We start from the raw sequence: 27,672 nt of genomic DNA, 5'->3' as shown, positions 1-27,672 counted from the left end.
ATTATCTATGGTTAAACAAACCTCCATAAGTTGCTCGTAACACGCTTAACCTACCCAGGGAGAAAGAAGTTGCAGGGTTCCCAAAATTGTGTCTATATTATAAAGCTATTTTATTAGAGCCCATTAAATGTTGTTGGTCGAACACAGTTTTTGATAATTGGATTTTTATTGAGTCGACATATACCAAAATGTTTGGAATAAAAGACTTACTCATATACGCCATAATTGGCAATAGGAAAGATATATCACTTCTTGACTCAACACAAGATATGCTAGATGGGTGGACAGAATATAATAGAAAGATCAAATATCTGTGCGTAAAGTTTTCTGATTTGACATTTCTGACTCTACAATGTTATCTCCCGGACTTGAATGCTAGTTTATAGGTAAGGGCCGGAATCTCCTTGTCAGACATCCTACTTGATAATGGGAGATGTTGCTTTGAGGATGTTTCCTTATGGTTTAACCTGCCTATTTCAGAAAGTTCTTCCTATAATATAATTAAATCTTTCCAGTCAAAGGTCAGATTGAGAGATAAAATGTATCACACCGACCGGCCTTTGTAAAATTCCTTAAACCCTTAGTGACGCAGCCTGAAAAGGCTCTAGTGACTGGGCATTTTTAGCAAATTTTCGTAAGTAAGGGCCATAATTTTTATTTTTGCATGCTACCTTAAAATGTATTGCAGTGTTTTTTTTCAGGACACATAGGGGCAGATTTATCAAGGTGTCTGAAAGTCAGAATATTTCTAGTTGCCCATAGCAACCAATCACAGCTTCCCTTTAAAATATTAATGAGCACTGGTAAAAAAAAGCTGAGCTGTGATTGGTTGCCATGGGCAACTAGAAATATTCTGACTTTCAGACAGATTGATAAATCTGCCCCATAGAGCTAGTTAAAGAGGTAATAAATGTTTCTATATTTGTAATTTATAGTACTTTTTTTTCATTTTCAAATTAGCTCACAATAAACATTATTAATGAATTCCCTATTTTGTTTTGCTTGTTTTGGTATATAATGGGGCTTATTTACTAAGGGTCGCGGATCGCACTTTCGTCAGACTGTCATTTGCGCCGCTGGGACAGGTATTTAGCAGGGGATTGTGTTGCAGGCGATTGAATTTTGGTGCAGCTGAGCTGGCTTTCATGCAACAGAAATCAGGGGGCGGGTCGTCGGACATTCCAACGGATTGGGACTGAGCGCGGATTTAACTCTTAATTTGTGTCGCAAGACAATGCGCTTACATGCACCAGGAAGAAGAAGGTGAACTCCAGCAGACCTGAGCGGGGAAGCGTCACATTCAGGATATCGGGTGCACAATCTTAGTGAATCGCGGCAGAGTGCATGATTCTCAAAACAATGCACTTTGGATGAACTCCTTGGACGGGTAAGTAAATATGTAAAGTCTCGGGCAAACGGGGCGACTATGGCGATGCTTTTTGTAGTATTTTTTTTCATAATATGGGGAAATGTCATTGTATTTTTATGAATATTTACCATATTAACATTTATTTGTGTGTGTGTTTTTTACTTTATATGTCCCCTTAGAGGTCATAAAAGACCCCTGGGGGACATTTTCACTTTTTTTAAACTTTACTTTTTTTTTTTTTTTTACAAGTTTTCCCCTGTAACTGAAGCATGTATAAGAACCTCAGTTACAGGAGAAATGACCAACTGTGACTGGGGATTCTGATCAGAGTTGGAGCTAATTAGACCCAGCAGCTCTGTTTAACCCCTTTAGACCTGGCAGTCACGCACTCACCAAGAAGGGTGCTAATCCACGTGCCTGGCCTCCTGCAGATGAAGCGGTCTTCCTTAGGTTGAAGTGCGCTTTTGCCTCGACTCTCGTGCTCACGAGGCCTGACACGGACAAACCCTTTCATCTTGAGGTGGATGAGCGGTGCTCACCCAGAAAGGGCCTAAGGGCCGAACTCTCACATGCGGCTTCTTTTCAGACTTTTTCTCCCACAGAGAGAAATTATTCGATTGGTGACAGTGAACTATTAGCCATCAAACTTGCTCTGGAAGAATGGCGGTATCTACTGCAGAGAGCTCTCCATCCTGTTAGTGTGTACACAGACCACAAGAACTTACTGTACCTCCAGACAGTCCAGCGCCTGAATCCCATGCAAGCTCGTTGGTGATTGTTTTTCTCTCGCTTCAACCTGTTGATTAATTTCCGTCCTGCAGACAAGAATGTCAAGACTGATGCACTGTCCCGTGCTTCGGATGTTGTTGGAGAAGCACCAGCTCCTCGGCACATCATTTCTTATGACCAGCTTGTTGTTGCAGCTCTGGTGGATCTTCAGCAGCTACCTCCCAGTAAGACGTATGTTAGACCAGCTCTTCGGAAGAGGATTCTGTCTTGTTGACATTCTTCACGTATAACTGGGCACCCAGGGGTGCAACGTTCTGTGGCCCTCATCTCCCGCTACTACTGGTGGCCAGACTTGGTCAAAGATGTTCGGGAGTTTGTGGGATCCTGCTCCTCCCGTGCCCGGCAACAAAGCCTCTCGTCTCAAACTGGCTGGACTGGTTTGATGGACCGGTTTTCCAAGATGTCCCATTTTCTTCCATCTTCTCCACAGCTTGCCAGTTTGTTCTTCAAACATATCTTCCGGCTGCATGGTCTTACGCTACACATCATGTCCGACCTAAGAGTCCAGTTTGTGTTTTGGCGTTCCTTGTGTAACCAGCTGGAAGTCAACCTTGACTTTTCTTCTGCCTACCACCCTCAGTCGAATGGCCAAGTGGAAAGGGTGAACCAGACTTTGGGCTGTTACCTCTGCCACTTTGTCTCGTCAAGATAACTTGGCTGATCTGCTACCATGGGCTAAGTTCTCCTCCAATTCCCTGGACTCTGGGTCTACTGGCTTGGCTCCATTCTTTGTGGTCTATGGATGAATCCTTCGTCGTCCTCTTCCGCTGTCTACTCCCTCTGATGTCCCTGCAGCAGAGGATCTGGTGCAGGACCTCAAATCTGTTGGGACCAGACCCACCAGTCCCTTCTCCGAGCCACAGACCGCACCAAAACCCAGGCTGATAAGAAACATCGCGCTCCTCCTGTCTCCTCTCCGGTTGACAAGGTGTGGTTATCCTCCAGATACGTCCGGCTGAAGATATCCAGCTACAAACTTGGTCCCCGGTTCCTTAGTCCCTTTGAGGTAATCAAGCGCATCAATCAAGTGGCCTACAAGCTCCGCCTTCTTCCATGAATGCGCACCCTGAACTCCTTCCATGTCTCCCTCCTGAAGCCAGTCGTCTTGAACCACTTCTCTCAGCAATCTCTTCCTCCTGCTCTTGAGGCTGATTCTGGAAGGGGTTCGGGCTTGAGAAGAGGTCCCGAGAGCCTGATGAGAACATTTTGGATCGGACTCTCCACCAGAGGTTTCTTGGGACCAAAAGGAAGAGGTGGAGGCCTCAGGTTCTCTAATTGTTAATGAAATCCACAAAGTGAGCTCAAAGAAATCACACCAGGACAAAGTATGGTATAATATCTCAATCTCTGCGTCACAAAGGATTATACATAAACTTTCAGTGGTGCAAGACCTGGGCTTGGCTAGTTAAAGATAAAGAAATAATGTCCATAGTTCATTGGTTGGTAAATTATCACATGGGCATCGCAGAAACAAAAGATGTCTCTTTCCCTGGAATAGGTAGTATCGTAAATCAGCCACAGTTGAGGTCCTCCTAGTTTCAGCATTTAGCAAGCATATAAAATAATAAATAATAAAATAATAAAAATTAAAGCATTTTCATAAATTATACAGTAATACTTCACACTGCGATCCATATGCACACCCATGCCCCTCTCTGTGGCGCTGCCCCAGGCCCCTCTCCGAACTTACCTCTCCACACTCCCGTCCAGCCTAGATTCCGCACGCATCCCTGCTCCCTACGGCAGTCAGAGATTTAAAGGGCCAGTGCACAGGAGATTGGTGCTGGCCACTTCCGGGTCTGCTATATAATCCGGCGGCTCCCATCATTTCCCACCAGATCTGTTCCTGCGCTCCTGCTCTTGTGTTCCTGCTGTGAGTTCCAGTGTTCCTTCCTGCGCTGTTCTCTCGCTGTCAACCCGGGCTCGGACTGTGTCCTGCATATCTACCTTGGCTAGTTGCACCTGTGGAACGACCTGGTGGCACCCTGCCACAGCAAGTCCATCCCGCTTTGCTGTTGGCTCTGATGAAGACCAGGTGCCACTTAGACTCCCGTCCCAGGTGCCGGCTAGTACCATCTCCCACGGTGGTCTAGAGGGTCCACAGACCCAGAATCCTGACAGACAGGTGCCCTTTAACCCTTTAACAACCAGGTCCTTTTTAATTTTTTAGTTTTCATTTTTAACTCCCCACCTTTAAAAATCTATACCTTTTTTATTTTTCCATGTCTTTAGCTGTGTGACGGCTTGTTTTCTGCATCACAAATTGTACTTCATAGAGATGGTATTTAATATTCCATGCCGTGTACTGGGAAGCAGTGAAATTGGTGGAAAAATGCATTTGTGCCATTTCCTTTTGGGCTTGGATTTTATGGCTTTCATTGTGCACCCCAAATGACACGTCTACTTTATTCTTTGGGTCGTTACAATCATGGGGATACCAAATTTTTATAGGCTTATAATGTTTTCATACATTTAGAAAAATGTAAACCTCCTGTACAAAAAAAAAAAATCTTCATTTTGCCATCTTCTGGCGATCATAACTTTTTCATACTTCCGGAGTGTACAGAACCGTGGGTCGTGTTATGTTTTGCAACATTTAAATTATACCATTTTGTGGACTCTACGGCCTTTTAATCACTCTTTGTAAAATTTTTATATGTTGCAAAATGGTAAAAAAAATTTCAACTTTGGATGCTATTTTCCGTTACAGGGTTAAATGCCGATAATAATCGTTATTATATTTTGATAGATAGGACATTTTGGGACACGGTGATGCCGAACATGTTTATGAATTTTGTTTTTTATTTATATTTATATCAGTTCTAGGGAAAGGGAAGTGATTAGAATTTTAGGTTTTTCAAATTAATTAATACTTTTGTTCCACAATTTTTCAGACCTTTAGGGTATCCAAGGTTGTCTGATTGATCCTACCATATACTGCCATACTACAGTATGGCATTATATGGGGATTTTACTACACATTTATTACAATCTGCCAATGGCACATTGTAACAAATGCCCAGAAATCATATAGCCTCAGGTCTTGGGGTTGTCATGGAGACAGAAGTTTGTTATCCTTTTATTTGTTTCACAGAGGTGGAATTTACAATTTGTAATTTTTTGGATAATACATTAATTTTGGCCCAAAAATGAAACATTCACAATGGATGAAATTATGAAAAGCACCACAAAGTTTGATACCCAATTTCTCCTGCCAATACCCCATATGTGGTGGTAAACTGCTGTATAGGTCACAAGCAACTCTTTAGAGAAAATTTTTACTTTGAGTCCTAAAGGCTTAAATGAAGATTGTATGTTCAATGTATTTTTATGATAAGTGATTACAGGGGAAATATGTGCAATAAGATATGTTAGAATATAGTAGAAAAGATGATATAATGTATAATAATTAAGCTATTTTATCTTCTTTAACCAATTGTATTCCCACAGCATAGGAATTTGTGTATTTATGTATTGTTATATTTGTATATCCTTGTATTTATTCATATTGTATTTGTAGTTAATACGATAAGCTTCCGGTGGCGAGGGATATAATTAGCTTGTGTAGGTGTGTGCCATGCATGTGTGAGGAAGGGGGCGTGTCCCCCCGAAATGTCACTTCATGTGGCTCACACTTTTTGGTCTAGCGGTCTGAGGAGTGCCCGAGGTGTAAAAACATGTGAGTGTTCATACCACGGAACTTTGGACTATGCGAGATATGTATCTATTATGGTTGCACTCACTACGAAATAACATTTTGCAAGCTATATTACTTAAATATGATAATGAAACTACTGAGAAGACTAATGTATACCTATGAATATTGAAGTAAAGTGAAAATTTTCTCTAAAGAGTTGCTTGTGGTCTATGTTATTGGACAATGTTCATTGATGCATTTTTGTAAAGAAGTGGAGATCCTCTAGTCCTGAATCAACTTCTATTAAATACCTCTACGTACCTTTATCTTTCTTTGTGCTAAACTGATGTATAGGCACACAACATAGAATGGAATTGAGCGCCATTCGGAGCAGATTTGCACTGTCACATATTACAGGCTATATTTTTTTGTAATGTGGAAATATGGGGGTTTATTTTTTCTGAGATGCACTTTTCAGGTACATAAGGGAGGTTGAATAGCGAATTGATGAAATTTTATTAACTCTTAATTGGTAGGGATAAGAAAATCATTAATTCTGGTTTAAGAATTTTAGGTTTTTATGTTGGCCGTTCACTGTACTATGAAAATATTTTGTTATCTTTTTTTCTTTTGGTCACCACAATTACAGAAATACCCCATTTATATAGCCTTTTTTATGGTTGACTTGTTTTGCTTAATATAGAACTGGTTGGATGTGAAAATATCATAATTTGTGCATCTTCTAAAGGCAGCCCTAGAGTCCTTCATAGGATCCCACGGCTGCCATGGAAGCTGGCTGGGTAAGTACCCAGTACAGTGCCTATAGGGTTAAACAGTTGAATTATGAGTATCCTAATCCCAGCTGCTAATGCGGGAGACCGGCCGTCTTGCAGCAAATGCATGGGCTCTGCTTTTGAACATGTGAAACCGCTAAGACGTACATGCACATTGGGATGCGTCAATAGAATACATTTCCCAATGTATATGTATGTCTTCATGCGCTAAGGGGTTAAACTTTGATTATGAGCATAACCACTACTATGACCAGGCATTTTTTATTATTTTTTTCCTTGTTGTCCTCTTAAACCTGATGATGCAATGGATATGACCAGTTATCTATGGAGGTGAGAATTAGTTCAATTAATTTGCATTCACAAACCCATCTCTTTTTCATTATTTATTTTTTACCAATTAATGGGTTGTTCTTTTGCATGAGATGTTGTGTTTTTGAATGTAGATACCAAGTTTGTAGTGTTTTAATAACTTTTGGGAATTTTATTTGCCATATAATCACTTTCTATTACATTGTTCACCGTTTGGTAAACTCATTTTTATATTTGATGGATGGAGATGCAGTAAAGCCTAAAGAGGTGAAACCTGAGGTCGGCGAGGCATTTGGTGTTTTTAAGTTTTATATATGCACAATTTTAAACCTGTTTGTGTGGGTACAAGAATAAACATTTTTATTTTGATACTGAACATACTGGAGTGGTGAGATTAGCCAGATGGAACTGTTTGTTTGAAAAAGGAGTTGAGCACTGACTTATTATTGTGTTTTATTGCGTTTTGTTTGCACAGGTGAGAGCGTGCTCCGTCAAATCGCTCTTCCGATAAGCTCATCCTCTTTGGGGTTAACATTTTATAGTTTTTAAGATGCCGTGATACCTAATAACAGAAGACCAGTCGTTATACACAACATGTTAACCAAAAACCATCAAGACACGAAGCAATGACCCATATATAATAAAAAAAAGGTCAAATTTTATTATAGAATATAAACAGCATGTAATAGAAAATACTACTTTTAGAATTAAATCTAAAACGATAGACAGATGGAACTCATAGAGGTGATAATGATACAATGACAAGAACACCATATTCATCATATATACAATAGTCATGTACTATATACTATGTACACTACTCCTTAAGTGCTCCTAGATAATACCAGTTGTAACATATCTAGGGAACAAAAGTATAGAATAAAGAGGGCAAATACATTTTTGTTATTGAGGATAGTTTTTTGACGCTGACCCCCCTTATCTCACCATGTAACAAGGTATTTAGTATGTAGGACTTGTGTAAATATACATTCTCCTGAAATGTCAGCCATATAGTTGTGTGCCCTGTACTTACATACTTCTGGCCTTGTATTGGTCATCGCTTATATATTCCTATCTGTATAGTGCAATCACATATATTGGGGCACATTAACTTACCCGGTCCAGCGCGTTCCCCAATCCGGAGTGTCCGACAAGAATGAACTCTGCTGCAATACACGAAGTTCGTGCGCTCGATTTCCTGTATGTGTCGCTTCCCCGATCAGGTCCGCCTGAGTTCACCTTCTTCCTCCCGGTGTATGTAAGTGCTTGATCTTGCGACACAAATTTAAAGTTAAATCCAGGGGTTTGTCCGAATCAGTCTGATCATCTGAGGGCCCACCCACCGATTTGTGTCGCATGAAAGCCCTTGCGTTTGCGGCGAAATCCAATCGCGTGTTACACAATGCCCTTTTAAATCAATGTCCCGGCTGGAAAAGTCGGAAACCCTGACGGAAATGCGGCCATGGGACCCTTAGTAAATAAGCCCCATTGTGTATATTTAGCAGCTGATAGTTGTACTATACTTTATACATTGTACGGCACAATATTGGCTATTTGTTATTATAACAACCATATATATGGCCACTTTTTTCTACACTTTTTTTCCCTAGATATGTTAGAACTGGTATTATCTAGGACAGTGATGGGCAACCTTTTGAGCTTGGTGTGTCAAAATTCGCCAAAAAACCGAGCATAACTTGGGTGGTGTGTCACCTTGAGAAAAAAAACCTAATTTTGTGATATTTAGAGTTTAAATAACAAATACGTATAGTTATTTAACTTACCTGCTTAGTGACTTCTTTGTTAATCTGTCAGTTGGTTTCTTTTGTTGGTCTTGCTGTTATTTAACTTGTGTGGGGTGCCATGATAAGTGTGGGGGAATTCTTCCAGTGATGGCGAACCTGTGGCAGTCCAGCAACAGCTAGTTTTAAGGAAATTTGTGTCCAGAGAAGTGCCCCGAAAGAGTACATCACAGCCCAGCCCGGCAGAGCTCAACTCAATAAATTAACTTACTTAACTGGCACAGGCTCCAACGACACCACGAACCTCCGTTACTCCTCTTCAGGCCGCTTCAGCTCCTGTGTAGATGTTCCCGCGCAGGCACAGCATAGGTTGCGTCTTTGCGAGCTGGGGCTGCTCTGTCTCCACGCTCCACTCTGGCGTCATTGGGCGGCCTCCGCAGAGCAGGATAGGAGGACAGGAGCAGCAGCTGCGATCTCTCTGACTGAGATGCAGCCGCTCGCTGCAGACCACATCGCCAACCGACCACCCGACCAGCCCCAGACAACAGACAACTGCACTACAGCAATTTTTCTCCAGCAGCCGTGTGTCACTGAAAATGGCTACGTGTGTCAGTGCTGCGTGTCATAGGTTGGCCATCCCTGATCTAGGAGAACTGAAAGGGGTATTCCCATTTCAGAATATTAATGTTATTGTTTGGATTATAAAAAGTTAAACAATTTTCCAATAAACTTTCCGTATCAATTCTTAACGGTTTCTTATATCTCTGCTTACTTTCCTCCTATAAAAAGCTCTATGTTTACTTCCAGTGGATAGAAATCTGACTATGGTCACACAGGTGTGCAGCTCGTTATATCACACAGCTCTGCTTACTCTCTGTGATATAATGGGGGTCATTTACTAAGGGCCCGATTCGAGGTTTCTCGACGTGTTACCTGAATGTTTCCGATTTGCGCCGATTTTTTTTGCCAGTGAATTTCAGGGCATTCCAGCGGGCCTCGGGGAAATTCAGCGCAGCAGCGACATCTGGTGGACGGCGGAGGAACTACCTTAGTGAATTCCGTCCGGACCCGAATCCACCGCAGAGAATGCGCCGCTGGATCGCGAATGGGCCGGGTAAGTAAATCTGCCCCATTGAGTGTTTGAGGTATGTTTCTAGGTGGTTTCATATACAGCATGTTCCCTGCTGCATCTGCCCTGAATGTAGACAGCTTCGTTCAGGGCAGTTTAACCCCTTAACTACCCCAATCAAGGTTGATTAAGGAAGTTAATGCACAGCTCAGCCCCCGGAAACAGAAAAGCTCAGATTCCGGGTGTTTAAATCGGGAACATGAACTGCGGCATCTAAGTGGATGCAGATGGAGTGAGCTCCATCTATCACCCATCGGCAACCAGAAGCAATGATTGCGGGTGCCAATGGTGTTGCTAAAAGTACTAATCATCAAATCTTATGCTTTCATCATGTCAGGCCGTCAGACGATCTCACAGATTCGGACTAAGCACGGGATTTCACTTTCAAATTGTGTCGCAAGACCAAGGACTTACATGCACCAGCAAGAAGAAGGTGAACTCTGGTGGACCAGAGCGAGGAAGCGACACATGCAGAATATCGAGGGCACGATCTTAGTGAATCGCGGCACAGTGCAAAATTTTTGCTGACATTTTATTTTGTACTTGAAAGAAAAGTCTGGGTCTAGCATGCTCTGTTTTGCAATTTTTTAGGCGCACTAATTCTGTCATGTTATATGTTTTTGCTTTTGTCTTTGTAACCTACCTATAGAGTTTTTAGACCTGATGAATACACTGTTACAGTGTTGAAATGCGTTGTCATAATACTAATAAAAGAAACCTTATTACCCTCTTTTGGATGTAGCCCGTCTATCCATTGACCCCTTTTTTCTCTTCCTGATTTCCATATCTCATCTGGACCACGGTCCAGCCCTGGGGCCTGACGCTGCAACTCCACCCCACTTCCAAAACCTTTCCCTACCTATGCTCACATTTTTTGGTGCCTGGCTCAAAAAATCCCCTAACTTTTACCCTAAATTCAGATCAGTAAGAAACACTGTAGTATTGCAGTATATGTTAGGGTCCATCGGACCAACTAAAATTTTAATAAAAACCTACAAGTTTAACTCACCCCCTTTCCATAGAACTGATATAAAAACGATCAAATAGAATCATAAACCTATTTTGGATTGTCAAATCCCAAAATGCATGATCTATCAAAAATATAAAAACGGTTATTCCCGTCTGTGACACACCAAAACCAACTTTGCCCCAATATTAGATATCCTATCAACTCTCAAATTGTGGAAACCAACAACACCGAAACAAAGAGCTGAAAAAATGTTTAGAAAAAATATACATCATTTGTTGACATTCCATACAAATAATGCACATATATAACTCCCCAAAAGATTGGGGAAATTCAGTATATGGGGAACATGAACAGAACGTCCCAGATGGAACATGGGACCACCACAGAGTACCTGCAACCAGAGTCCATATGCCCCAGAGTCAAAGTATCAAAAAGTAATACGTCCAACAATAGGACAAGAAATGGGGGTAAAGTGACAATAGTGCAGTAAACACCGATAATTCAATAGACCGGAGGTACATTCTGGTATTAAAGGTTTCAGGAATCTGTGCCACACTTACCCACAGGCATGATGAAAGGCAGACAATCAGAGGTGAGGCCTCTCTGGTGGTCCCATGTTCCATCTGGGGCATCCGGTTTCCCTCATATATTGAATTTCCTCAATCTTTTTGGGAGTTATATATGTGCATTATTTGTATGGAATGTCAATAAAGGATATATATTTTTTCTAAACATTTTTTCAGCTCTTTGTTTCGGTGTTCCCGTCTGTGACCCCAGTAACGCAAAATAGAGTGCAAATTTCCATTTTTTTACAATTTCAACACATACACATTTGAATAAAAAACAATCAAAGGGTTGTACAGTCCTCAAAACTATAACATTGAAAACGTCATCTCATCCAGATTAATATACTGAAGCATGAAAAAGCTATTGGCCCCAGAATAGTGCAAAATAAAGACATTTCCATTTTTTAAAATCTACTTATAACTAAAACATAATAAAACCTTTAAACATTTCGTATCTTCATGATTGTCTGAATCTAAAAATAAAGGGGAGCAGTCATTTGGACCACACAATGAAAGATGTTTTTTTTTTTGGGGGGGGGGGGGGCAATTTTACCGCATCTGGAATGTTTTAACAGTACACGGCATGGAATATAAAATACATTCACTAGGAAGTACAATTTGTTATGCAGAGAACAAGCCCTTATACAGCTCTGTACATGGATGTTATGCGTGTTTGAAAGTGAGGAGTGAAAATGGAACCATAAAAACAAAAAGTGCTGTGTCCTGAAGGTGTAAAACATGTAGGTACAAATTATACTGATAGGATGCTAAATATAACATTGTTGGTTTGTGTGGTTGGTAAGGAGCAATATTTAATGAAAAGCTAAATTTTAATTAATAAAGTACACATAGTAGCGACTTGTAAAGTCTTGTCATTGTCTTCATCATATCTTTTTTTTAGTAATTGTAGCTGTAGATTTAAACCCTAATAAGCTAGCTGCCCCTCCACAAGAGAATGCTGTGACAGTTGTGGCAATCCAGCAAAGTTTCAACTCAATTGAAAATTATTACTGCTATAAAAATGTATTAGTCAGCAGAGACCTAAAAATAACATCATGATAAAAGGTATACCTTCATACTTTTGTAATACTATTTTCGCTCTCAGAAATACCAACACCAATAGGATTCAGTAGGATCCAGATAAAAACGCATCTAACATAACTTCTAACCCCTTATCATCGACACTAGTTTTCAGCTCAATGACCAGACTCGATTTTTCAAATCTGACATGTCTTACGATAATTGGTTATAACTTCAGAATGCTTTAACATATCCCGGTGATTTTGAGAATGTTTTCTCGTGACACAATGTACTTCATGTTAGTTATAAAATTTAAGTGATACTTTTTGCCATTCGTTCTGAAAAAAAGTGAAAATTTGGCAAAAGTTTGTAAAAATTCTTCATTTTCCAAGTTTGAAATGTTCTGCTTTCCATACAGGAAGTAAAACTACCCAAAAAGCTTGATAATTAACATTTACGGAATGTCTACTTTATGTTGGGATGATATTTTATGCATCCTCTCACTTTCTAGTGTGTTATGAGGTGCAGAACTTTAGGTGCGATTTTTCTCATTTTCATGAAAATTGCCAAAACTCACATTTTGAGGGACAACTCAGCTTCCAAGTGACTTTGAAAGGCCTAAATAATAGTAACACCCCATAAATTACCCCACTATAGAAACTGCACCCCTCAACGTATGTAAAACAACTTCTATTAGGTCCATTAACCCTTTAAGAGTTTCACATGGGTTAAAACAATATGGACCTGCGATTTAGAAACTATGGAATTTTTTTGGAAAATACATTCATTTAGGCCAAACTGACAGTTTCAGAATAAATTAAATGATGAAACGCACTGCAACGTTTGATGCCCAATTCCTCCCGAGTGTACTGGTATGTGGTGGTAAACTTCTGTACGGGCGCACGGCCGAGTATAGAATGAATGGAGGCACCATTCACAGCAGATTTGTATTGTCACATTGTACGACCTATACATTTTTATTTTTTTTGGTAATGCAAACATATGAGGGCTTATTTTTTACGGGATGAGATACAATGTATAAATAATTCATTTTGGGCGTCTATAGCTTTTTCATCAGATTTTATTAACTATTTCAAGGGGGACACAAACAAAATCATCAATTTTTATTTTGGATTTTTAGCACTTTTTCCCCCCGCTCACCGTAACGTAAAAATAATATTTTATCTTTATTCTCTGGTTCATTACAATTGCGGCGATACCTCATTTATATAGTTTTTCTTATCTTTGCTCAATTTTCCTGAGCAAAATCAATATTGGAGAATATCACATTGTTTTTACTATTGACAACTTTTTAGGGCCATAACTTCTGTATTTTTTTGTTGTCAGACCTGGTTGAGGGCTTATTTTTTGCGAAAAGAGTTGTTCTTTTCAGTCGTATCATATTAGGGAACTTAGCTTTTTTTGATCACTTTTTAGAACATTTTTTGTGATGGTGTTTGATGAAAAATTGTATATTACGGGTTTTTCGTAGTTTTTTTTTTCATCGTTCACCGAGCGGGTTCAATATTGATTTAGATTTATTGTACAGATTAATACGGACGCAGTGATACCAAATATGTACATTTTTCGTGTGTTTTTGTGTTTTATATACTGTATTTGCATTATATGTGTAACTGGGGAGATTATGGGACTTTATTTTATTTATTTATTTATGTAATTATTATTATAATATGATTTAATCTTTTTTTTTTTTTTTACTTTCGCATATTTTCCACCTTTTGGCTTGAACAAGCGATCATCCGATCACTTATTCAAGCCTCTACACTGCAATACACTTGTATTACAGTGTATAGTGTAAGTAACTGAGCATGCTGCGCATGCTCAGTTACTTACAGCCGGGTCCTGCCAGGAAGGCAGAACCCTGCGAGAAGAGGAGCCGGAAGCCTCGGGTCACTCGCCGGACCCGGGGGCAGCAGCAGGAGGGATCGGATCCCCCGGTAAGCTCACCGGGGGGGTCCGATCCACGTGGGACACACTTGCACGCCGCGGTCATACTTGACCGCGGCCTGTAAGGGGTTAAACACCTGGGATCTGAGTTTTTCCAATCCCGGGTGTTAGTGCCGGGTCTGGGCTATGACATCACAGCCCGACACCGGCACAATACTGACCCGATGTCCCGAAATCTTCTTCTGACGCGGCGCCGTAGAAAGGCATCTCGTCAGAAGAAGTACCCTTAATGACCGACGTAGATTCCCGATAGGGCGATCATTAAGGGGTTAATGACTCATGTGACTGCAACCTCTACAAGAGTCCGGCATATACCGTATATAATCGAATATAAGCTGACCCAAGTATAAGCCGAGGCCCCTAATTTTACCTCAAAACCCGGTAAAACTTATATTTTTTTACTCGAGTATAAGCCGAGTTTGGGTTTTCAGCACATTTTTGATTTACACAAAAGAAAATTTTAAAGTGAACCTGTCACCAGGAATGTCATGTCTAGCTGGTGACAGATTCCAATTGCCTAGGCAATACGGATTTTAAAAATACCTTTATCAGCATTCTGTAGTTTATAAAAATTTATTTCACATTACTTGGCTCCCTCTTGGAGACATCGGGGAGGGGCAGCTACAGCTTGGGTGCTTGTGTCTCAGTCTCCTCATGCGTTCTTCTTATTCCACACGACCCCCTCTCCCTCCTCTGTCTGCTCAATGCACATTATAGGAAGTGGGGATGAAGTTGAATTATTGTGGAGGAGAGGAGACTGAGTCACAGGCACACAGGCTGCTGCAAGTAATGTTAAATAAAGTTTTATAAAGTTCAGGAATGATCCAGAATTCTAACAAAGGCTTTTTTAAAATCAGCATAGCATAGACTATTGGAACCTGTCATCAGATAAAAATGACATTCCTGGTCACAGGTGCGCTCTCTAAAGAGTAAAAATAGCAGTACAATAGATAGAGTTACGGAGGCTGAACAGATCTTTTGAATGAATAGCTGAATGAATTGTACTATTTTGTTTTTGCTATGGTTATTTATTCAAGGGACGCTGTCCTGGGAAAGAAATCCCACCATACCACATGGCAATACATCAAAAATGATGGTGTCAACACATCTTAAAATGTTTGCAGAAAAATGGAAACATTTAACCACTATATACCACCACTAATTCCCTGAAAAATTTGGGAAAATGTATTTAGCACCTTCACGTATAGATGAAAGACTTTTTAAGAATATTTCAAACTTTTCTCTTGTGTCATCTTGTAGTGATAACTACTGAGCTTATTTGACCATAAAGAGTTCTCAGCTTTTAAGAATATTAATCCATGCCTTGAAAGGTAAGACACATGGCTAACTGGTACAGACTGATGTTGGACAGGCTTCAAACTATTAAGCCTTTGTTCTTAGGACTTACAGAGTGGCTTTGATGTCTTGGATAAAACACCCCGGGCACACTAAAGACCAAATGCCTGATTATGTTCTAACGAAAGTATAATCAATAGCGCACATGAGTTAAAAGGGAACAGAATTAAAATGCCTTTGTAATTAAAACTTTATTGTCTGTATATGCCTCATTTAACCCACTCTGCAAAATAGTTTTGTAAATGGCATAACTCTGTGATTGTAATTACCTATGTTACAGTTATTTAACGAACCATGGACCAACCATTGACAACTATTCAAAGGCATGGAGTGGTTTTAAGATAAGGTAGTTTGAGCGTATTACTAGTATTGAAAATGTATGGTATACTTACTATAAAGCTTAAAGCATAACTGTAAAGTTACTGACAAAATATAGTGTTAGCACAGCTGGAGAGAGCCTCTGATAACAATTCCAATGATACCTGTATCATGCTGCTGGCTTCTTCCTATCCTGAGATATATCTGGTATATTCAGATTCAGCTAATTCTGATGTGGGTGGGCACCTCCTGGTTGTGACATCATCTCATCCCACTGAAGCCAGAAGAGGAGAGCATGTTTGTAAATGGCCGATCTGAAGCAAGCTTGTGACGTCACTGAAGGTCCTTTGGATCACACTAAGTACTTTAAAATGATGCAGGTCATTTTGATTTTGTTTGTAATTGGCCTGCCTGAAGCATGTGATGAGTCACTACAGGTCCTACAGACCATTTCAATAAGCCTTCTGTCATCTCTATCTGTACTATACGGTTTCCTATGGCAACCAGAAAGCATGGCAAATGGAGATTAGCCTGGGGTGCAAGGTAAAACCTCTGCTAGCTGCTAAACAGCTGCAGATAGCTTATTATAGTGAATTAGAGAATTGCTTATTTTTTAGTGCAAAGTTAGGTAAAAGTTTTTATAATTTAGAGTTGTACTTTATGTTAATATTTGTTCCTTAAAGCAGTGCAAATTTCCCATAGAGGTCAAGGTAAGAATAAGATGTCATTTTGAAGTTTCCATGATGCTTGTTTTTTTCTTTGATTATATAATATAAACGTACAAAATTTGTGTTGGAATCATAATGTTTCAGTAGTTGAGACCGGATTCCTGGGTGTAAATCCATCGCTGAGAACATCTGCATTAACTTTGTATGGCTTTCCTACCAAACTATAGAAACAAACAGGTCAATTGGTTTGTTATAAAATAGGCCTGTATGTGTGTTTGATATGTGGAATTCCGATTGTAAGCCTCAATGGGAACAATTAATAAGGTAAAACACTAAGATATATCTGACCAGCAGAAAAGATTTTTAAAAAAGTAGGCGCACAAAGCCACACTTAAGACATGTGCATCTTAAGCGTGGCTTTGTACGGCTACTTTTTCTTTTTGGATTTTTTGCTGGCCAGATGTATCTTATTTTTTTCCTTATTAATACATATACCACATGCCACATGCCTCGCCACGTCTGGAAGAGTGCAGTGGTGGTTCGTATCCAAGGACAACTTGTTTCTAAGAGCAAACATGGCTACATTTATGGCCACTGATTTCACATAAGTACATTATTTTAAAATACATGGAATATGTAAAAAAATTTTGATATCACAATTTACCACATTTTCTGAGCTCTGATAACAACAACAAGTCATATGCTTTATATCAGTCACATGGCCAAAGCTAGTAATGGTCTTAGGCCAACTTATTTAGGTATGTGGATGCTCAATCTTCCCTTGTCAACCCCTCTGTCTTTTTATAAGTCAATGAGATAATTGCTGCATAGAAAACAGCTACAGAATTAGCGGCAGTCTATTATTGAGCCTAGTGGCCATAGCGTAATTTGCAAGATATCATACATTTTCATAAATATAGACATGTTTGTTGAAAATTGCTCTTGTAAAGGTTCATCAAATGCAAATTTTCTTTCTCCACATGAAATTACAAAACTAAAAAAAACATGGATGCAATTACTAAGCTAAACAGGAGAGGATGTTTAGAAGTAAGCCTTCTTCTCTGGCTTCACTCAGTACTCTGGCTATTAAACAACCTCACTGACACATGCTCTGACCACCAACATAATACTGGTAATATTGATAGAGTTTAGATGCTTCCCCCTCTATTAGGGCAGAAGAATTATTATGTCAGTCTCCTTTACAACCCGGAGGTGTCAAGGACCTTTCAGTTGGCCAAACTAGGTCATTGTCAGGAAATCCTGAAGATTTAGATGATACTGGTTGACCATTTAATCCTCCCTTACAGAACAGTAATTAAATGACTTCAGCCACCAAACCAAATTATGACCTATCCACAGTCCATAAATTACTTATTGGGAGGGACTGACTGCTGTGAACCCCCTGAGAACAGTGTCTCGCCTGCCTCCCTTGAACATTTGGTTATCTTAGATCGCGATAAAGAATGGATCACTTCTAAAGTACTCTGTGTAATTCCCATTACAGTAATAACAACATTAAAGGTGTTTGCCCATGAAAGAAAATTCTCAAATTTCAACTAACAAGTGATGTTTACACAATAAAGATCATTTTAACCCCCTACTATCACTCAGTGATGGCCAGTGTATAAATCAAAAGTGTGGATGGGGACTCTCTAAGCAGACATTTAATGATTCCTTTAGTTCTGTGTGGGGATAATGTGAATAAATTATCAGGTTAAAAGCTTTATAAACACTTTCATTTAGCTTCTGATCATTCACTAGTATCTGACACATAGAAAGTGGGATGAAACAGATCAGAGATGAAAGATAATGAGATCCATGAGAAGCATATTGCATATGATATTCTCATCTCTATTATTATAGGCATAACATTCACAGCTCTACTATAGCTCACCTATAACTCATACTGAAAGATCTGCTCTGCCTCTCCTGGATAAAGATCTTATCTGTATGTAGCTTTACTCTCCTCACGAGCCGGCCGGCAGGAAGTGTGTGTGTCTGCGTGAGCTCCTGCTGGAATTCAAGGGTGGGGGCTAGAGGCAGAGAAGAGCTCAGTGCAGTATCAGACAGAAGAGCAAGATGTCTTCTGACCCTAAACTCAGAAGATACAAGGTCGGGTCCAGGGGCAACCAAAATTGTGTACACCAGGACTGATAGAGACAGGTTGGAATTATATCTGTGAAATGTTGAATTTTTGTTGAGAATAAGAGAATGTTTCTTTTGTTATCCTGAGTACATTTAAGAAGCTTGTCTTCATGGGAATACCACTTTAATACTTATCTCAACAATAGTTGCAGTCAGAAAAGGTTCCAAAAATAGTTTGCATACATTAACCCCTTCATACATTAACCATCAAAACCCCTTAAAAAAAAAAGTTGGTGCACACTACCCGAGCAGTGCATATTATTGAGGACCGTGCGGCACTTTTGATAAATCTGGGACACTGTACACTTCACAGGCAAACTGCACCTAGTGCAGTTTGCAGTACTTTTGATAAAACTTTTGTATATTGTTTGTGCCTGTCAGTACGGGCGGAATCAAGCAACTATGGGCCCTGGGCTGTATGAGGACTGTGCCCACCCCGCAAAAAAAGTTTAAATCTTAAGGTATTGTGGCAATGACAGAATTACTGTTATACAGAATCAGTATCAAAATCATGTTTACTACATATATATAATTCCAGAACCAAATTTACTACATAGATATGGAACTAGATCCAAGCATTCTTCATATATATATATTACAGAAGCAAGATTACTATATAAATATGTTCATAGAACCAAGATCTTATATAGATAAAAGACCAGAACTAAGCTTCCTACTTAGAGTCAACAACGGAACCAAGATCACTACATACAAAGCTTTCTCCATACATATATTACCAAAACATAGCTGCATACATAGCTACAGCACAAGAATGAAGTGTCTTACATGGATACAGTTACAGAGCCCATCTTTGACAATACTTGCAGTGAATGTAGTCTAATACCAATTTCTGATTCATCGGATGTTCTCCCGATTATGATCCGCACCTGCTTTTGGCTTTAAAAACTGCATCTAAAAAACTGAAGGTGTTGATGCACTCTGAGTCTCTGAGCATGTGATTGGTAACCAGCACCTAGTTTCTTGCACTAACACAACCAGGGTCGGACTGGCCCACCGGAGGGTCGGTGGATCCTCCGGTAGGCCCCCGTTACCTCCACTACAGCAGGGCCCCCTGTGGATTGGCCTACAGTGGGCCCCCGGTATGCCCGCTACGGCAGGGGCCTTATCCCCACCTGAGGCCCCTGCCAGTGCGTGAGAGCACCGGTACTCGATGCGGCCGTAAGCGGCCACTCGAGTACCGTCTTTAATGTAATGTGCGCGTCGCAGCCGGTCTTTTTTTGCCGGCACGCGTCGCACTGTGACCCCAGATGCGCGGCAGGCGTGATGATGCACTCACGCTGCCGCACGTCTTGTTGTTCCTGTCCGTCATGCTACAGGGGGAAGAAGAGAAGAAGAGGACGCGGGAGCGCTGCTAAAGGTGAGTGAATTTTATTATTTTCAACTATTGCAGAAATATATACATATATTAAAGGGGCCCCTAGAAGAAAATATATTAAAATGGGCACTAGAGGACTACACTCACCGGCCACTTTATTAGGTACACCTGTCCAACTGCTCGTTAACACTTAATTTCTAATCAGCCAATCACATGGCGGCAACTCAGTGCATTTAGGCATGTAGACATGGTCAAGACAATCTCCTGCAGTTCAAACTGAGCATCAGTATGGGGAAGAAAGGTGATTTGAGTGCCTTTGAACTTGGCATGGTTGTTGGTGCCAGAAGGGCTGGTCTGAGTATTTCAGAAACTGCTGATCTACTGGGATTTTCACGCACAACCATCTCTAGGGTTTACAGAGAATGGTCCGAAAAAGAAAAAACATCCAGTGACGGGCAATTCTGTTGGCGGAAATGCCTTGTTGATGCCAGAGGTCAGAGGAGAATGGGCAGACTGGTTCGAGCTGATAGAAAGGCAACAGTGACTCAAATCACCACCCATTACAACCAAGGTAGGCAGAAGAGCATCTCTGAACGCACAGTACGTCGAACTTTGAGGCAGATGGGCTACAGCAGCAGAAGACCACACCGGGTGCCACTCCTTTCAGCTAAGAACAGGAAACTGAGGCTACAATTTGCACAAGCTCATCGAAATTGGACAGTAGAAGATTGGTAAAACGTTGCCTGGTCTGATGAGTCTCGATTTCTGCTGCGACATTCGGATGGTAGGGTCAGAATGTGGCGTCAACAACATGAAAGCATGGATCCATCCTGCCTTGTATCAACGGTTCAGGCTGGTGGTGGTGGTGTCATGGTGTGGGGAATATTTTCTTGGTACTCTTTGGGCCCCTTGGTACCAATTGAGCATCGTTGCAACGCCACAGTCTACCTGAGTATTGTTGCTGACCATGTCCATCCCTTTATGGCCACAATGTACCCAACATCTGATGGCTACTTTCAGCAGGATAATGCGCCATGTCATAAAGCTGGAATCATCTCAGACTGGTTTCTTGAACATGACAATGAGTTCACTGTACTCAAATGGCCTCCACAGTCACCAGATCTCAATCCAATAGAGCATCTTTGGGATGTGGTGGAACGGGAAATTCGCATCATGGATGTGCAGCCGACAAATCTGCGGCAACTGTGTGATGCCATGTCAATATGGACCAAAATCTCTGAGGAATGCTTCCAGCACCTTGTTGAATCTATGCCACGAAGAATTGAGGCAGTTCTGAAGGCAACCCGTTGCTAGCATGGTGTACCTAATAAAGTGGCCGGTGAGTGTATATGTAATAAGGGTGGGGGGTATACAGGATAAGAGTAGTAGTAGTGTGCCCATATATACAGGAAAGGAGTAGTAGTACTGAGCTGTACCCATATATACAGGATAGGAGTAGTAGTAGTAGTGTGCTATACCCATATATACAGAATAGGAGTAGTAGTAGTGTGATATACCCATATACACAGGATAGGAGTAGCAGTACTGTGCTGTGTCCATATATACAGGATAGGAGTAGTAGTACTGTGCTGTGCCCATACATACAGGATAGGAGTAGTAGTAGTAGTGTGCTGTGCCCATATATACAGGATAGGAGTAGTAGTAGTGTGCCCATATACAGGATAGGAGTAGTATTACTGAGCTGTGCCAATATATACAGGATAGGAGTAGTAGTAGTGTGCCCATATATACAGGATAGGAGTAGTATTACTGAGCTGTACCCATATATACAGGATAGGAGTAGTAGTAGTGTGCCCATATATGCAGGATAGGAGTAGTAGTAGTGTGCTGTGCCCATATATACAGGATAGGAGTAGTAGTATTGCACTGTGTCCATATATACAGGATAGGAGTAGCAGTACTGTGCTGTGCCCATATATACAGGATAGGAGTAGTAGTATTGCACTGTGTCCATATATACAGGATAGGAGTAGTAGTACTGTGCTGTGCCTATATATACAGGAAAGGAGTAGTAGTATTGTACTGTGTCCATATATACAGGATAGGAGTAGTAGTAGTGTGCTGTGTCTGTATATACAGGATAGGAGTAGTAGTAGTGTGCTGTGTCCATATATACAGGATAGGAGTAGTAGTACTGTGCTGTGCCCATATATACCGGATAGGAGTAGTAGTAGTGTACTGTGTCCATATATACAGGATAGGAGTAGTAGTACTGTGCTGTGCCCATATATACAGGATAGGAGTAGTAGTACTGTGCTGTGCCATATATACAGGATAGGAGTAGTAGTACTGTGCTGTGCCGATATATACAGGATAGGAGTAGTAGTACTGTGCTGTCCCAATTTATACTGAATATAAGTATTTATTAGGACTTTTACATAAAATATTTGATAAGAGGAGCAGTAAATATTAGAAGAATAAGTAGAGCATTATATAAAACATAATAAATACGTAGGAGCACTATAAGACTATAGATGAAATGATTAATTGGAAATTATATATTATGTAATTAATTAAAGGGAATGATGTCCAATTTAATTCATTAGGTGTATCATATGATTTACTCAGGGGTGTGCATGTAATATACTGAGTAGTCGCAATGTACTATTTGATTTATGGAGAGCACAGTATGGTTTTTGTTATGGGGGTATGTTTTGTATGTATGTATATATTTGTGGGGGGCACAGCATGGTCAGTTGTGTTGTGAGTGGTAAATATTATTTAGGAGCACAGAGTAGGACATTGTTATCCAGGTGACATTATACTGTAGTGACAGTGATATTTTTAGTTGCACAGTGTGGAGATGTGCCTCACAGAGATGAAGATATCTGGTGGAACATTCTCCAGTGATAAGAAAAAAAAGGGAGAAGTTGTCCTGCAGTTCAGTACCCAAAGGAGAAGACGTGCGACGTGTGAGGTACTGAATCCCACTTCTAATCTGGTAACTGTAGTTATTGACTATCTAGACCAGTGATGGTGAACCTATGGCACTGGTGCCAGAGGTGGCACTCAGAGCCCTTTCTGTGGGCACTCAGGCCATCACCAGAGATGACTCCAGGTATCTTCTTGCAGTCCCAGACAGCCCAGGACTTGCTGTGCACAGAGGTATTTTAAAGTGACAGCTCTACCTGGGACTATTTTCTGCTTTATTGGTGTCCTCAGGGTGCTGGTATCAATGAAAACTGTGACAGAGAAGGGAGTATAAATCACAAATAGAATTTCTGTGTTGGCACTTTGCGATAAATAAGCGGGTCTTTGTTGTAGTTTGGGCACTCAGTCTCTAAAAGGTTCGCCATCACTGATCTAGACTATTTCTATAATGTCAGTGCCCTGTCTTCTTATGGGCTGCAGAGAACATACGGAGAAGGTGAAGTGTTATAGTTAGTTATTCTTATTGATAAGTTAGTGCTAAACACAATGCAGCGGCTGTGAACTCCTGGGAAATAACAAATATTTCTAGGCAGCGGTACGGTGGGCCCCCAAAATCAATTTCTCTAGTGGGCCCCAGGCACCCCAGTCCGACCCTGTGTACAAGGATAGAGCAGTTATACATCCCCACACATGCAGTGTAAAGGGGCATTACTTCTTCAGACATTGTGCCCACATGAAAAAATGAAGCTTAGTACAGAGCTCCCCACCTTAACTTCTGTATTATACTTTCCTCCTCCTTGACTTTATACAGCCAATTTACATCTCACTTGAAAGTTGATTTTCTGGATGATGCCACCACACCGGACCATGAAAGAAACAAAAACAATAAAGTGTACCGCTGCCTGACAATATACTAACAGTGGTTTATTAGATTACTGATGACAGGTTCCCTTTAAGAGCAGCACAGACTGCAGACTGCTGCTAGCTACTGAACGGTGTAATTATATCTTCTCTGATGGAGAGTAGATATAATTACAGAAACTTTCAGACAATCCAACACAGTAGCAGTCGGTAAGTTTGATGGGATGCGGTTGAGGCTGTCATTCAGTATGAGCAGCCTTGGGCCCCTGGTATTCTTGGGCCTTGGGCGGTCACCCATAAAGCCCTCATGAGGATCTGCTACTCCCTTACAGCCATATCCTACTTCTTTTCTTCCTGTTTTCAAAAACTAAACATGGACAAAACAGAACATATAATTAGAGATGAGCAGACCCAAACTTTGAGTTTGGGTCCAGGGTTCAGGTGTGGTTGGCCATGGCTGGTCACCTGACCAATCACAGCTATGGCTAGTAGCTAGGGTCGTATTATGTATTATTATGATTATATTTCAATGTATTCATATTTTCCCTGCTTAATTATTACAGCAAAATCCTTAAGAGTTTGGAGCGAAGCTGAATATCCTACTAGTAAGGCCCTCCATCATTAGCTGGTATTAACAGAGGAAATGGTTTAATGGTTTTAGCAGCATAAGTAACAATAAAGTAGACACTAGTTTCTATGGATGTAGCTGCTATAGAGTCTACATTTAGGCTTTTAGTGAGGAGGTGGATCAAAACTAGACAGATAATCCTTAAAACATATGTTTAAAAGTGAAATACATAGGTAACATTATCTGTGCCTGTTGTGTGCTTTATATAATTTTTTTCATATATTGGGATTATAATATATATATTAAACTTAGCTTTACTACCATTCTACAATAATTGTGTTTTAGATATTGAGATGAGAGAGTTTTTTGCTACAAACTGAATGTCTACTACAAATACAACTTAAAACATATAAGAATGTTGTAGATGACAGACAATTTTTAACTACATATAGGTGACAATAAATGGTGAGTCAAGTATCAGAAAATATTAACAAAGACATTCTAAAATTATAACTATGCCATCAGAGCATATCAAATGATTTGTTATTTAAGAACCTAGAACAGGATTAAGCATGTTAGAGCAGAAGTAAATGATTGTAGTAGTTACAGTCTCCTTAATAAATGTTTAATTCCTCTAATAAATCAATGATTTTCTCTCATTCTACATGTCCTGGGTAGGTAACAGAGTTATCTGTATGACATTAATGATATCTAGTGCACTTCTGTGAAGAAGTGAGGTTGTGTACGGAATAGTTATCCTATGTAAACTACTATGGAAACCAGATGCAGCTTACAAGGTGCCTTGCATCTCAACTCTAAGCACTAAAGCCTTTTTTGGCCAACGTATGAGTGGTTTACTGCTGTTTTCTATCAGATAGAACAGATGGCATGCACATGCTTGCTGGACTAAATGAAGTGGGATTTCAGCAGCATTGTGCTTTGATCCCTGGTGGCATGTCTACAACACCGAGATGCAAAATACCACAGAAGAACAGGATCTCAATATTAAAGGCTGGGAGCCACGCTCTTGATATGTGAACCCCTTTAAGTCCAAAAAAAAAAACGCTATGCCCACAGAATGTAAATATATTGACATTCCATTTTGGAAGTTCTGCTCTAGAGGTCAGGAAACAACGTATTTCTTCTGTTTGGTGACATGCAGCACTGTAAAGGTATATGTCCCTTGAGTATAGTATACTGCTTCTGGTTGGAGACACTCGTAATTCTTACTAGGAAAGAATCTGAACTACTGATATTAGGCAGTAATGTAAATATTATAGAAAAAATTGTATTTTGCTTAGTGAATGATCCATTGATCCATATTCACAGAACTGGTAGGATTCCACAAATATTTATGCAGGCACGAAGCATCTTTTCATTTACGGAATGACAAGGGGGCTTATTCCTGGGGCAAATTTATAGAAGCACTACTGAACTTCTGCATTTCTTCACATATTACATTACATTGCCGATCTTGCTACAATATCAGGGATAGTTTACCAACTAGGTCACCCCTGCCGCTTTGATGGAGGCCTTGTTTTGGATGAACTTGAAAGAAAGGTTAAACACACATTTTTGTTTCTCTTTCAAGTTACTATGTGTGACATATTTACAGTCAGTTTTGTGTTTGAGCAGCTGGGAGTCTGGGGCAGCTGCATGGGGACTCAAATTGCCTTCTGAAATATTAAATGGCACAACAAGATCAGAACATTGCCAAAACTCTGCCAGCCACATGACCTTTCTGAACACATGAGTGATGCTGCAAATCTTTGTTCACTGGCACAGAAATGTAGTCATATAAACTTTTCAGTTGTAACGGTTACCACATAATAACAGTGGAAATAATAAATAATAAAATATTCTAATAGAGTCTGAAGGTTATGCATGCAACTATATTAAAATATATCCATATGCCTCTTTCATGCAGAAGAAAAATTTTTAAAAAATTTAATCCGAGATGGCCACACAATTTAGAGATAAACTACTATTTTCAAGCTCAAATACAGGTAAATCTAGAAACAGGTCACATTCAATCCCTTGTCTATTCTAGTTTTCAGCCAGTTTAATATCATCATTCCAGACATACCTGTCCAGTAGCTTTCCATGTAAAGTTCATTGCCTGAATATTGACAGGAATAGCTGGCATCCTCTGCTGGGCTTTTCTAAAATCATGAGTGAATGGTGCCATTTTCCCCTCTGACACAATCAAAATATCTTCTTCAAAGCCTGAGAATAAATGTTACGATGATGAGAAGACAGGTACATACAGGTTGCGTTCTTTCTCACCATGCATTCTGTAGGGCATAGTGCACTACAATACCAGTGACTTGGAAATAGCCTGAAATGTAAATTCTTGAGAATTCCTAGCTAAAGGTGGCTACCTATTAACACTCTTGCTTGGTGAGCATCAATCCACATGTACAAGCTGTCTTCTTGCTGCTGGGTAGCCCCTGCTTGTGCACACACACAGAAGAGAATGCTCCATAGCTGGAGTGTGAAGCAGCAGAGTGCTGTTAGGGCCATGCTGCTTTGAGAGATGCTAGTGTTTGGCTGTCCACTTCTCACCTCCCTCTGTCCTGGGCTCTTATACTGATTCTATTTACTTTGCCCCTGTGCTGCTGGCTGCTCTGATCTCACACAGGGGGCTGGCTTCTGGCAGCTTGGAGTCAATGAAGTAGTAAAGGAGGGAGAATTGAGTGTGACATGGGGGAGGTGCCCGGTTGCAAGCTGCCAGATCACCACAAGGGAGCGCCACACAACTGTGTAGAAGTTTATGAAAGAAATCAAATTACACAAATCAGAACAACGGAAATGTGGAATAAACTTAGCAGGGAGCTGTTTTTTATTTACATAAAACAAAATACCTCCCTTTTTAGATCAAATACTGCCCTTTAATCTATGCAGAATCTGTACAGCAGTTTTATACAGTATGCCCAAAAAGTATTGTGTTAACTGTGTTAATGGCAGAATACTGGTTGTAATAAACAGATGCTTGTTTTTTGAGGACAGACACTTAAAAGGTTTTTGGTATATATGGATCATATATAAACAAGACGGGCTACCAAACTTTATAATAATTAATAATTATTTAACCTATATTAATTAAAAGAGAGGCCACTGAGATAGTGTCCTGCTGTACTCTGTATAGATAAGGAGGGCTATTGAACTTTATTTAGTCTATTTAGTTTATTCTAAAGTATAATGCATGCGGTGAGGTCAGAAGTGACGGTTTAGA

The 27,672-nt window shown here is 40.2% G+C and overlaps 1 protein-coding gene across 1 annotated transcript in view; it reads right to left on the bottom strand.

Moving 5' to 3' along the window:
• Positions 1-27,079, bottom strand: part of WIF1 (WNT inhibitory factor 1) — a 60,497-nt gene extending 33,418 nt beyond the window's left edge. The window contains exons 1-2 of the mRNA XM_072146631.1: positions 26,819-27,079; positions 26,524-26,663 (exon numbers count right to left, since the gene is read on the bottom strand). Coding sequence (XP_072002732.1) covers positions 26,524-26,663; positions 26,819-26,960 — 282 coding nt within the window. The 5' untranslated portion in view covers positions 26,961-27,079. The remainder of the gene's footprint in view (positions 1-26,523; positions 26,664-26,818) is intronic.
• Positions 27,080-27,672: the final 593 nt, after the last annotated feature.

This window comes from Engystomops pustulosus, chromosome 4 (assembly GCF_040894005.1).
Source record: "Engystomops pustulosus chromosome 4, aEngPut4.maternal, whole genome shotgun sequence".
Classification (NCBI taxonomy): domain Eukaryota; kingdom Metazoa; phylum Chordata; class Amphibia; order Anura; family Leptodactylidae; genus Engystomops; species Engystomops pustulosus.
The sequence above is the reverse complement of the archived record's forward strand: the minus strand, read 5'-3'. Positions and strand labels throughout refer to the sequence as shown.